At 40.6% G+C, this 13,930-nt stretch overlaps 1 protein-coding gene across 1 annotated transcript; it reads right to left on the bottom strand.

Moving 5' to 3' along the window:
- Window positions 1-4,018: 4,018 nt before the first annotated feature.
- adrb1 (adrenoceptor beta 1) lies at window positions 4,019-5,185 on the bottom strand. Its single transcript, XM_036572709.1, has one exon. It carries the CDS (start codon window positions 5,183-5,185, stop codon window positions 4,019-4,021), a length of 1,167 nt encoding a protein of 388 aa, XP_036428602.1.
- Between the last annotated feature and the right edge of the window lie 8,745 nt (window positions 5,186-13,930).

Genomic DNA, 13,930 nt, shown 5'->3' with positions numbered 1-13,930 from the left:
CATGCTAAAGCCTTCCAACACCTCCATCATGAATTCAGTAATTTGTGTCTGTGCTAATGGTTAGTATCATTTGCTCTGTGATGGAGGAGGAACCCATAACTAAAGCTGACTAAGTAATTGCTACATCCTTAAGGGGCCTATATCATGGAAAAGCAAATTTTCATTGCTTTGTTGGAATAAAAGAGTTTAAGCCTTTCACTCCCCACTCCACACACTCTCAGAAATAAAGGAAGAAAACTGTCACTCAGGCAGTATCGCTCTTGTCACTGGGGTGGTGCCCTTAAGGGTACATCTCAGTACCTTTAGTCAGGAAACATTACTGTACCATAATGCAATGAAATTATATTTTTTAAATTGTATTGACTCCACACAGCCCATCTCGTCTCCAGGCTTTTTATTTTATTGTTCTGTTTTAAAACATTAGGTTACAAATATGTACTTTTCACCTGGAAAAACTTGTTGAAGGTGCACAATTGGACCCTCAAACCACTGTACTACCTTTGAGGGAACATTTACATTGTTTGTACCTTGATGAACGAATAATTACCTTTATTTCTAACAGTGTGCAGTCTATATATGGAAACTACGCTGCAAAAACGGTCCACAAAAACAATGCATTTACATACATCCACCTTTTCAGCCTACAGCAGTTCAGTCCCACCTATTCACACAGAGGTTATAAGCAGTGTTGCAGCCTAGACTGCTTTATGAACAAGACGCAATACAGGGCAGCCAATCATAACAAACATCACTTACATGTACCCCTCAAAAACTGCATGTTTAATTCCAAGAGATAAATAGATATCGGGAAATGGCCATATAACAATGAACTGTGACTGTGGATCTTAGTGAACAAATAAAATACAAGAAAAATGTAGGATAAGAGCCCCGTTAGTTTTTCAGTTTAATCTCTAATCTGCTGCAATTGTAGGATGACAATAATTTCAATGTGCTTTCCTGTAGTTTGTACACATATTGAGAAACTGAGTGAAAACACACTTATAACAGAAACTGCTTCATTATCTGCCCCACAGCTTCTTTAGAAATGAACAAGTAAACAAGTTTCTTGCTCTTCTATGAAAAATAAGCGAACATGTCAAAATGACTGTTTATGGTAATCCTCCATATGCTACAGATGCAGCAGACAGAGATAAGGCTGAAAAATGCTGAGTATTCCTTTGACAGCCCTAACTGACACAGCCTTCATTACAAAAGCAAAAGCATGTGTTTAAACACAGAGCTCCACTTTTGGGAATCCACACAGCTGTTTCATTATGTGAGTTTGCATAACAGTGGGCTGGATTTTGAGCGTCATGTCATTTTCTTGTGAAAGAACTTAATTCTTTTCCAGTCTGTTAGTTCAAGCTTATGTCTTTCCATTGATGCAGAAAATTAATATGTGTGGTCGAAAGTTTCATAACATGAATCTTGATTACCACTGCATCTGGACCAGTGTTCAGGTTGGACGGTAGAAGAATATCATGATGCCTTGTATGTATAAGACATGTGTGTATTATCATGGCTTGTACTATGATTTCAGTCAAATGAAATGCGCATCACTTTTTTTTAATGGCCTTCATTTGGGATGCATTAAGTCTATCAGAATTAGATCAATAAACATGAATATTTAATGAGTGCAGTAATGGTTGCAGTCTGGTAGACTGGACATTTGGTGGCCTTTTGAATGTTTCAATATTTAATCATGTCGATTATGGATATTCAAATATGGATGTAGTCTCACAGCTTATAAAAGTTTTAACTCTCTCAGTCTGACTTTTTTCTTAATTCCAGCTTGGTAGGCCAGAAACGAACATTAATGTTTTATTTATTTATTTATTTATTTTAAGTCATCACAAAGGTGATGCAAAAGCAAGGAAATGAAAGGCAAGGCGTCCTTCAAACAGACTACCTGAATTTAATGCAGGGCAAGAACAAAGGGCTGAGAGGATTCGTCCACTGTGTTTCCAATAGGACACTTTATTCCACACTCGTAAACATGAAGACCTTATACATTACATGAGGCATTGATACATGAATTACTAATGTAAGTATATGGCACTGGGCAGAAAATGCACTAAATAAAACAGAACCAGGCCTATTTGTGCGTCAATTGGTAAAATACTGAGCAACTGTTTCATAATTAGGCAAACTGAAGTATTAAAATATTCAACATTAATCTGACATTGAAAGAGAAAAGAAGCAGCTCACATTAGGCAAAAAAATATGGTGCAAATATAGCAATGAATCACAGTTCCCTTTATATGATCATTGTCCTGACAGTTCATCACGCTCACTCCATCAGCTACAGCCTACCTGGTACCAAATAAATACTGTGTAGTTTGACAAGGTTGTTTAATATAAACAATTTCCTTTCGTACAATTTGCACATTTCTAAGGTATGAGGTAAAGTAAGGCTGTAAAAAGGAGATTTCTTAAAACATCACATTCCTATGTACAATATGAAAGCTGACTGTTTCGTGAAAACTGCTTTTATAAATGAAAAGGCCAGTATTAGTGTAAGTGCTCAAAACAACTCGCAGGAATTAGACAGGGTTGCCAACTTGTGTGAACTTCCATGCAACTGGGCTATAGTTTCCATATTGTGCAGATGAAATAGCCTTGGGTATTAATATTTAAAAAGTGCCCCATTTTTAGACCTATTTTTCTTTTTCTTCCCAACTGCTGTCACTGACACAAACTAATTTAGCTGAGACGCTACTCTCATTCAGCCATTCCTTACTAGGCTAACAGATCGGAGCACAGAAACTGACCAATCAAGCAGAGGCATATGCGGTTGTTAACCAATCATGTGACAGTGTTAGTATTACGTAACCAGAGACCGCAACGCTAACAGCAGTTTCGCTGCACTGGGCGCGTCCAAAACCACATACTACACTACACTAATGAATGTACGACTAATGGCGGTGTTCTCTTTCACATACTGCTTAGCATGGTTTATACGGTTTTGGACGCAGCCCAGAACAGCAATTTCTGCAGGTTTATTTTCTATCACTTCATCGTAGAAAAAAGGCCTGAAATTACCGTGTACAGACAACACTGTAAAGAAACGCACTGACGCCCTTTTTCCTGCCTCCAAAAAGCAGTTCAGCAACATTCAGCATCACCACTTCGGCTACAATAGCTAACTAAAAATAAATAGGCCTGAAGAAACAAGCAAATGTGAATAGTTTTTTAAGTTTATTTTTCTTGAAAGGTGGAGGAGGATGTTCGTACATTTACAATTTTTTTCTTATTAAAACATCTACCATCTAAATTGTAAGGGGGCATTAGGGGGTTGTCTGCTACTGCGCATGCGTGGCTCGGACAGTGACTGCCAATTTTAGTCCTGATTTGGGCTTTAAATAGGGCAGAAAAGTTGGCAACCCTGCAAAGTCGACCCTTTCACTCACTGATCTCCTCGCCATCACAGCACATACAGGGTGGGCTCAGGTACTATGGAACGCCTGGTGATAAACAGCCAAACCGCAGAAACAGCTACAGTCATAGGCCATGAATGATAAAGCCGTTCTTTTGTTCAGTTCCCGTAGTTATTTTTCTAATTTAATGAGCCTTTTAACAGTATTTTCTTTTTCTTGTATAGAAACAATACGATAAGCATCAGCGAACACTGGAATGAACTAGATCTCTTAAGGTGTCCCATATAATGTCCTATAATACTACACTATCCGAGTCCTTCCTATGGCTGCAGTAAGTAGGCTGTTTGTATGTCAAATGTTTGGTCTATTTCGAGGCTCCTTTTAACCTAATTTGAAGTGGCAGAAAAGTTGGCAACCCTGCAAAATCGACATTTTACATTCTTTCAGTTCTCACAATCGCTGCACTTGTATGGCTGCAGTAAGTAGGCTACTTGTATGTCAAATGATAAAAAATAAAACACATTTCCCGACTCCCCCTCGTTCTGGAGTCCGCGCTTTCATTACACGCTCCATAAGGTGAGTCCTGTTTGCTCCTCGTCTGTAATCCTCAGTGCGGTCAGTCAGTTGTCCGACTCGGAACCTCAGCACCGGGTCGTGCTGCTGCCCTCGTCGCAGCGCGAGCACGTGGCGAACGCGCTGGGCTCCGGAGAGCTGACGGTGGGACGCCACGGGTCTCGCGCCCCAGCGGCGGCGGCGGAGCCCCGGTCGCAGCGCACGAGCGCCCTGAAGGCACGCCTGAAGTCCGGGCTGCGGCAGTAGATGAGCGGGTTGAAGGCCGAGTTGGCGTAGCCGAGCCAGTTCAGGAAGACGAAAAGGCCGTCGTCGACGGCGCGCGCGCGGAACACGCGCACCACGTTGGCCACGAAGAAGGGCAGCCAGCAGAGCGTGAACGTGCCCATGATGAGGCCGAGCGTCCGCAGCGCCTTCTGCTCCTTGGCGCCCAGCACCTTGGCGCCTCCGCCGCCGTTGTGGAAGCGACCCTCGCAGCGCTCGATCTTCCTCGATTGCTTCTTGGCCTCTCCGTAGACGCGCGCGTACACGAAGGCCATGACGACCAGGGGCAGGTAGAAGGAGATGACGGACGAGGCGACCGCGTACGCGCCGTTCGTGACGAAGTCGCAGCACTGCGGATCCTCGTAGCACGCCGTGTCCTCCGCGCGCCGCGACCAGTGGAGCAGGATGGGCGGGAAGGAGACGAGCGCCGACACGAGCCACACGACGCACACGGCCGCCTTGGCGCGCGCCTTGGTCAGCAGGCTCTGGTAGCGGAAAGGCCGCGTGACGGCCACGTAGCGGTCCACGGCGATCACGCACAGCGTGTCGATGCTCGCCGTGACGCACAGCACATCCAGCGCGATCCACAGCTCGCATAGGAAGGAGCCGTAGAGCCACACGCCGCGCACCTGCAGAGCGGCGCCGAACGGCACCACCAGCAGGCCCATGATGAGATCGGCGCTGGCCAGCGACACGATGAACACGTTGGTGAGCGTCTGCAGGCGGTGCGTGCGCGCGATCGCCAATATCACCAGCGCGTTGCCCGCCACCGTCACCAGCACGATAAGGGCCATGACCGCGGCCATGCCCACCGCCCACTGCTCGGGCGGCCCCGGGGGCAGCTCCGCGCGCCCGCGCCTCGAGCCGTTGCCGTAGTCGCCCATGCTCGGCCCGCGCGCTCCGCGTCCCGATCTCACGCTGTCCGCCGAGCACGCGCTCCCGTGTGGCGCGCCATGCTCGCCGCCGCGCTCCATCAGTCCTGCCCTCGAAGCGCGAGGCACGGGGAGAGAGAGAGCGCGCGGGGTAACGGAGCGGTGACGTCACATCCCGCCTCCACCAATCGCGTTCGAGCGCCTGCCCAAAAGAGGTGGAGCGTCTCTCCGAGCAAAGAGATGCTGAAGTGGCCGAGGCCAGTGCGTTTTTACGCACGGCTGGAAAGAGAGACTCAGAGCTGCTGTGGCTTTAGAAATAAAAGGAGACAATTAAAGGAGATGTGTGCTCAGCAGGGAGGTCAGCTTACTATTATTATTATTATTATTATTATTTTATTTTATTTTTTTTTTTAATATATCAGTGTGTGGTTGAGTATAGACTTCCAGCTCAGACCTTCAAAGGCCATCAAATGGTGGATATTCCAGTATTAGGGTATAACAGGATTGAGGCAGCCTTTGGGTGTAGTAATTACATCAGGAACCTCTACTGCCAGTTTATGTTTTGAACTTTTATGTGTAGCTTTTTTACATTGTGATCTTCCTCATTATATTTCAAAATCATTTTATTATTCAATTCAAAGCCTTCTTTTTGCATTTTTTCTTTGTTTTCGTTTTTGTGGAGCACATAGTGTTATTAATACTATTATATGCAATATATATCTGCACCAGGGTGGGCTAGTTCACAAACACTACGTTTAAAGACCACATAGGCTTCCTTTTAAGCTTAATCTGCTGATGTTCTTCATCTCGCCATTAAGGTCAGATGTGCTTTATCATCAGCAAAGGCACTTCACTGCACACAACAGAACAATGAGGAAAGATTAGTGCTAAAGTCTAATCCGATCCCAGTACACTGATAAAACTGATAATCCATTCCCAGTTAGCTGATAAACAACATCTTTCTTCTGAGGTTACCCAGAGATGACACCGTATGTTTGCTTCAATATTTGCAGTTAAGTCATCTAAACTTGTTCTGGAGTCATTGTAGGCATGTGATCTTGGAATCTAGATTGAGGTCTAATGAAAGTGCCCCACTAAGTGGCTGCTTATGGAGACCTACACACTGTAGAACAACATGAAGAGTAACATATTCCACCATGTGAGGCCTGACAGAACGAAGCAATTACTGAACCTTTGGACAGATAGGGCACAACCCTGCAAACTTCACAATGCACGATTCAGCTGACCGTAATTTCCAGCATGCCCCAGTACTTTCCCAAGATAAATCGCCACTAGCTGAGCTATAAAAAGGCTGCTTACTTTCCTTATGAAACCTAAACAGTCCGGCGGGAGATGTTTTTTTGCCAGCAGTAGGAAGCTGTTACTGTAGATAAGATCATAATTACCCCTCCTTATAGCAGGGGTGCAGGCCAGGCAGATTGGGCCAGTGCTGTAGTCATGGATAATGTCTCCCTCACATCTACATTCCAGCACTGGGGCCCAGCGGCGTGTGTCTCAGACCCACAGACAGCCCTAAATCCCCTCCAAGCATGAATACTATGCCAACCGTACTACACAATGGGGCTGGACAATTACTGCAGGAAAACGCATTTTTTTTTTTTTTGAAACAGATGCATTAGACAGTGTAGTGCTGCAGTGTCACCAAGACCTAATGCAACAGCAACAAAACCATTATAGTCATTGTTTTGATCTGATAAAGTCCTGTGACTGGAATAGTCAATGTTCCTAATAGGGAGTTTACCAGTCATGTTCCCTTTCTGTGTAAGCACTGCTGAGTCTAACCAATGAGCTGAAGCTTCGAGAGTCTCATGTTTCAGTTCAGAGCGAGATGTACTGATTTGGAAAGATTTGGAAAGTGTGTACTGAAATCATCCATATCCTACATTTTTCTTGGGTCTTATTTTTCTCCCTGGGGTCTATTTATGACATTTTAGTGATGTAGCTAGGATCTTAAGGACCCAGGTGCAAAAAATGAATGTGCTATTTTTACTTGCTATTGTTGCTCGTCAAACAAGTCAATACTCTCCACCCACTGGCATCTAATGTTAACCTTAATGTTAGACTACCTAGACTACCTATTTAAGATTTTGGAGTTAGAAACAATGAATACATCATGTTGCAAGTTGCCAAGGTTCCAATCTCTCTGGTAGTGTTGATGGAAACTCGCTGGTGAAGTATATTGTTAAGAAACTGGATCTTTCTGTGAGTCATAGGGGGAACAGTTGTGTCAGAAACTATGTGAAGGGCCCAGTTACACACCCACCTAGTAGCTATGCAGTTTTATGTACCAAAGATATGTCATAATTAATTTTTACATGACCATTTCCCTTATAGTTAAGCAGGCTATTTTTCTTACTGTGTGTTGCTGTCAGAGCAAAAGCTTGTATCTCCAAAATGATGACTCTAAAGGAGAAGGGAAAAAAATCTTAACTTTTAAAGTAAGTTAATGGAAAAAGTAATTTAGAATTACTTCTGTTGGTCCATTCATCATGACATTTTAATGCAATGTAAAGAGCTGCTGGAGTAAAAATGGCAAACATACAAAAGCAGTTCATTTAAAACAGGCTGCTGTTGCAGCAAAATGTCCATATCTGAACAAGGGAGTGAACAGTATATTTAGAAAAATGTTTATGCCCTACATCAATTTTTTTTCCTCAAAAAAGTGGAAAATTCAGTTTTTTTATGACATAGGCCCTTTAATGTCACTTGTAACTTTGTGCTGCCAAGAAAGCCAACTGAAACTGTCACTGCAGAGAGTAAAATAGAACAAGGTACAGCAGTGTTGATGCAGGTTTGATGGCTTCAGAAGAGACGTGTGCGTTGTGCTGCGTCGTGTCTGGTGAGGGACCTGGTGCCTTGTGTTGACACTGGCATGGAGGCTACAGCAAGGCCAATGGTACTTCATCATCTTAAGTGACAGCTTCCTGTTTATGGACTCAGTGTTTCAGGAACAGAACTTCGAGGGATGGGACGTGAAAATGAGGGAAACATTGCTTAAAGAGCGTAAGTAATGTCTGATGAAGTGAGATAGCCGATGAGTATCTCTCTCTCTATCCCTGCAACCCAACTAGCATTCTGACATAAAAATAAACAGTTATGGTTTTTAAAAACAGTGTATCATTGAAGGCTTAATTCACTGTAGATCAAATAAATGGTTATTTAAACACGACATGTTTCCATCACCTCCATGACTATTCACATACACAGTGCACCAATAACTCTTGGGCCAGGAGCAAACAGCAGCATTTTAGTAATTGAAACACCTTAAATTTCCATCCACATCAGTCTCATTACTTCAGGTTCATGTCATTTTAATGAAAGCCACAAGCCAAAATTAAGGAACAAGTGAATGTCTCCAGAATGTAAAGTACTGTTTTCATTTTCCTCTTCACTTCTCTCCATTATAGTGCCACAGCAGAATTCATTATTTATCCGTCTTCCTCTCTCATTCCCAGTCAGGAACACCCATTCTTATCACTGTGAATAACTGAATAAATAATGCACTCAGAGCTAAGGTGGAATATACAATAATTAAAAGGGATTTCGTAAGCGCTTCAGTGCCATTTGTGGATAGACACAAAACTCTTTAATGTGTGACCACTGTAAAAAATATATACAGATACAGGGATCTACATACAGCACTGAGCAAAAGTCCTAGACCATCCTTCATTTATTTAACTTTCAGTCAAAACAGTCAAATACAAGTTATTCATTATTGCATAAGAAAGGGTAACATAAAAAAACAGGAGTTTCTAAAGCTCAAAAAAAATAATTAAAAGATTCAGAAAATGTGACTCCTAACAAATATGCAAGCCAGCAAAACTGTCACCATCAGATGAACAGTACTTAAAGCTTTTATCTTTGAGAGACAGGAGAAAATTAAGCTCCACCCTTGCTTCAGATCTGAAAAAATCCACAGGTGTTTCTGTCCGTCCTTCCACTCTAAGAAGACAACTCAACGGTATGGGTCTGAAAGAATGTGCAGCTGTCAAGAAGCCGCTACTAAGAAAGAAGAAAATCTGCAAGCTGCTGGTGTTCTTAGAATAACAGACTGACCACCCCAGAGTCCAGACGGAAACATCAATGAATGTGTTTGGGATTACTTGGATCATTAGAAGCAGAAAATACAACCAACTTCTAAGAACTTTATACACCTTGTTTTGCTTGTATTACATTTACATTTAGCTGTTGAGGCTTTTGTATAATTTTCTGATGAACATGTTTTCTGCTTTTTTCCCTCTTGACACTGAAAAATGAATAACTTGCACTTCATGGCCATTTTGACTGGAAGTTAAATAAAGGAAGGGTGATCTCTGACTTTTGCACAGCACTGTTCATGACACTGTACACTCATGAACATCTGTATCTTGTTTATCACAGAATTTCCCAGACTTTTCCATTTATAAATACATCTGTGGACAGGAGGTTTTATCAGGCGAACACATATCTCTATTTTTTCTTGGCCCATAGCCTTTGAAAACGTCTGTTTGTTCTGCACACTTTACGTACAGTAGATAAACACACATAAACAGATGGCTAAAGGTTCGGTGAGTTAAGCACACACAGTAAATGTTTCACATAGCGGATGGTGTTAGCTCTGTTATGCCTTTTCTTACAGGCGACAGTCCGTTAAGTCTGGTCAGGTCCCCAGCTGCTCTATTAAAAACACATTCACATTACAGCGTGCTATAATCATCACCCTGCCTGGCATCAACACCAAAGTAAGAGTCCAATTAACACAACACATAATCTGCCTTTACACTGCGTACGGAGGAATTCACCTCACACACACTGAAACTGATACTCCTCTACATGCTAATGTGAAACACACACTACACTTAACAGTGAATTTAAAACCTCCCAGGCTACCACTGAGACCCACTACTGGCGTGAGACTGCATCTCAGATTTGCACCTGCCAAATCTGCCGTGGACAACTGGCTGGCATTTGAAATGCTCTGTTCAAGAAAAACTTACTGTCAGAATTCCCATGTAGAAAAAAAATGTATGGACATTTATTTTTATAGATTTCAAACACATTTCTAACACACTGCAGTCCATGCCTGAAATACATTCCAAACACAAGGATGCATTTCAGAATATAATGCCATATGAACTAAATATATTTTTAAAATACATTTATTTCAAAATGTATGAGGAAATATTACACGTGAAAGTGTACCATACAAAAATAAATGTATGTAAATGTATTTATTTCAATATATTTGAAAATATCAAAATAGCCAAAATACTTGTTTAATAGAATTTACTGTTTGGAAACGCCTTTTGAAATGAAGTTGTATTCCAGTATCGTAATTTTAAATATTACCAAATAAACCTTTAACATGGCAAAAGCAAGTGTTGTAGGTATTACACTGTGAAAATGCAGTTCCATGATTTAATATATTTTTATTTGAAATGCATACATATGTCAGTACTGTTCATTCAGTTCATGCATACTATCTGTAACCCTTGTTAAAACTACATAAAAATGCAAAAATATAACAAATAAAATAAATACATTTTTTGTTAAATGTTATTTTTATAACATTGCAAAAATGAATTTGATAAATACATTTGGAATATATATTTTTTTCATATGGGTTGTTCACAATGGTGGTGAAAGCTCCCTCAGAGAGTTATGGCACGAAATGGTTATGAATGATTACAGAAGTTTTGGCCTCAAATTTTATTTTTCAACACCATTTACGGTAGAAAGGTACATCTAACCTGTTCTAAGGTACAATAATCCCCTAAGAAAACTTTTTTTCAGATTTACCACTAAATTATCAACATATTAAAATTCAGAAGACACGTATGGGTTCATTGGTTATTTTGGATAGTAAATAGACATTCTTATAGTGTCACTAAAGCTCTTCTTTATAACACTGCCTGCGGGGCACTGTGAGGGCAGTGAAGGGGGCTGCAGCATTGATGTAGGATTTAATGGTGCACTGCCTGCAAGCCAAACGTACTGAAGTGAAGAGGGGCAGTGAGGGGTGTTTATAGTGATGAGAAACCCACACAAACATACACACACACACACACACACAAAGATTATATCAACAAAGCTCAGCATGAAAGGTTACCCTTATCAGCTTAGCTTCAAAACTCTCTTTTTTCCTCTAACTCCTTGCAGATTTCCTGTAAAGTAGTTTGGCGATATAGCTCTCAAAACATTACGTCATATTTTCTGAACAGGGTACTGTGCTTGACAAAAAGGCTGCTGCCACTGTGATGTCCAGGATGAGTGTTTTCCATCATACTCTGCATTTCAGCCACAGTCAAGTAGTTCCAAATCAGTCTTACTCACTCAACCTGACACAATCCATTTCTCACTCAGAGAATCGGAGCAGCATATAAATCACAACAGCACTTGGCTACTCTGTCATTTCATGCAATTCACCAATTACCACTAATTCTTGTTGCGGAGAAAAAGCCTAAAAGGCCTGGCCACGTATTTGCAATTCAGACACTCCTAAAAAATAGAAGTGTCAAACAGGCTTCTTTGAAGCGATACAATCTAAGAACCACTTTAAGTGGATTTTTGGAAGTAAGATATGCAAGTTTGAAGCATGTGTTTAAAGCTTGAGGAACCTCCACATAATGTAAAGATTGTATATAAATTTAGAAACCTTTAATTTTCAGATCGTATGGCATAGTTTATGCTGGAGTGCCATATATATCAGGAATATTATTAATTGGTTAATTGACAATGACAGAGTTAACATTTCAAAGCATATGTGTAGAATCTTTCCACCATTTTTTAAAATTCTATCATTTTTAAAAATCGTGCATAATTAAATCATTAAAATCACTAACAAAGTCATTCAGAGTGGTTTGATGTAAAATGGGCTGTTCTAGAGAAACTTAACTATTAAGGTATGTGCAGAGTGCTGAACTGATCCAGACATCTGAAGCATTCAACGCTTCTACCTTACAGATAGTCATCACATGAAATGGCTACAAATGTGTTTTGCTGATGTCCAAGACATTTTTTATGGTAGTAACAATAGCAGAATAGCACTCAAAGAAAAGCTTCAGATTTACAACTATTTTACCATAATCAGCATTGCATATAAAAACTTGAGCCATCTGAACTGTTCAAACTGTTCCCACCAGCAATACTGATAGGAACAATTTAATGCCTTTAACATCTCCCTTACAGAAAGTTATCACAGAAATGATTAATATGTTATTTTTAAAAATATAATTCAAGACGAACAGGTACTTGCAGGGTGTTGTAAGGCAAAACAGTTCCCAAAGAAAATGTTTTTTTCAGATTGACCTATTTTACAATGATCAACATTACATATAAAAACCTGTGTAGGATTTGGATAGTGAATAAAATGGCTATATTTGTGTTGTATATATCAGGTTCCCTTCGCCACAACTGCAAAAAAAATCAGAGCTGGGAAGTTTCTCAAGAATGCACCATTTCACATCAAAGTGCCTTGAATGACTTTGTTTATCTCAGTGACTGAATTATGCAGGAAAAATCAGTGGAATAACCTTTAAAGCTGCCTCACAGAACATAATAACATGAAATGGTTCTGCTGTCTGATTCCAGAGACATTGTTTTACAAAAGATGGTTTTGATGTAAGGCATAAAAGGGTAAGAGCACCCAAAGAAAACATTTTTTTTCATATTTACCACTATTTAACCATCAGCATTCCATATAAAACTCAGAAGACAGTGTAGGTTGACTGGTCATTTTAGATAGTAAATACAATGGCTATATTTGATCGTACACATTTCTACCCCATCACCACCACTGTAATGAAATCTCAGTCAACATGCACCATTTCACATCTAATAACTCTGAAAGACTTTGTTTACATCTCAAAAACTGTATTAAAAGGAAATTTTGAAAAATGATATTCATGTAACACAAGGAAGCAGCATGGCTACTTTGAGTGCCAACGCAGGCCATCAAGGCTGAACAGATAAAAGTGCACAGTCAGCACATGGGTGAGTGACGGGTCATAAATATGTAATGAAACTGGTCCGTGATTTCAGACAAACTCAGGTTACAAATCAGGGAGGCATCTAATTCCTAATGGCATGCAACATGTAGTTACATCGCAGCACAAGGTCATCATGACATCCATATACTTTCACTTGCTGTTTAACAAGCAGTTAACAGGATAGAAACATTCATCTGAAGCATCACTTTAAACTGAGATACAACAAATCAGCAGACACTGAACGAATAGTTGAATAGTAAAATAGTGTTTATTATATTAATTGCTCCAAACTTTCTGTTAAAGCGCAGAATATACATGCTGTGTAAAAAAAAGAGCTGCCTCTGGAGGATAGAGAGAAAGCCATTAACTGTGAGTGAGCCAAGTCAGAAACATCATCCTGCGATCTGGATCTGTTCAAGCAGTCTGTAAACACGGTCCATAAGTAACTTGAGTCCGAACTAAATATAATAAATGTAAAGCGTAATGCCAACTTAAACTTATTCTTGCAAAGCTGTTTTCTTTTTCCATCATATTTGGGCTTTGCCTTAATTGCTTATCACTCACTCACAAAAGAAAATGAATGAGTTAAATAAATGTTACTTGACAATGTACAGTAAATATTGTATACAGTCTTCCATTTAAAGGCACTTAGACCTTGTAAACAAGCACTGAAATGACCAACTAAATAAGTAACTCAACTGCTTACTATTACTCAACAGTAGCATTGTTGTATTATAGAATAACGCATAGAGTGAAATTCAAGCAAAGTAATAAAGCTATAGCTTTATAGACTGAACAGCCCAGCACCATCTTCACCACTGCTTATAGGCTCCTTCTTATATGCTAATATGGCTCTGAT

This window comes from Colossoma macropomum, unplaced genomic scaffold (genome assembly GCF_904425465.1).
Source record: "Colossoma macropomum unplaced genomic scaffold, Colossoma_macropomum, whole genome shotgun sequence".
Lineage (NCBI taxonomy): Eukaryota > Metazoa > Chordata > Actinopteri > Characiformes > Serrasalmidae > Colossoma > Colossoma macropomum.
This window is presented reverse-complemented; position numbering and strand designations above follow the sequence as displayed.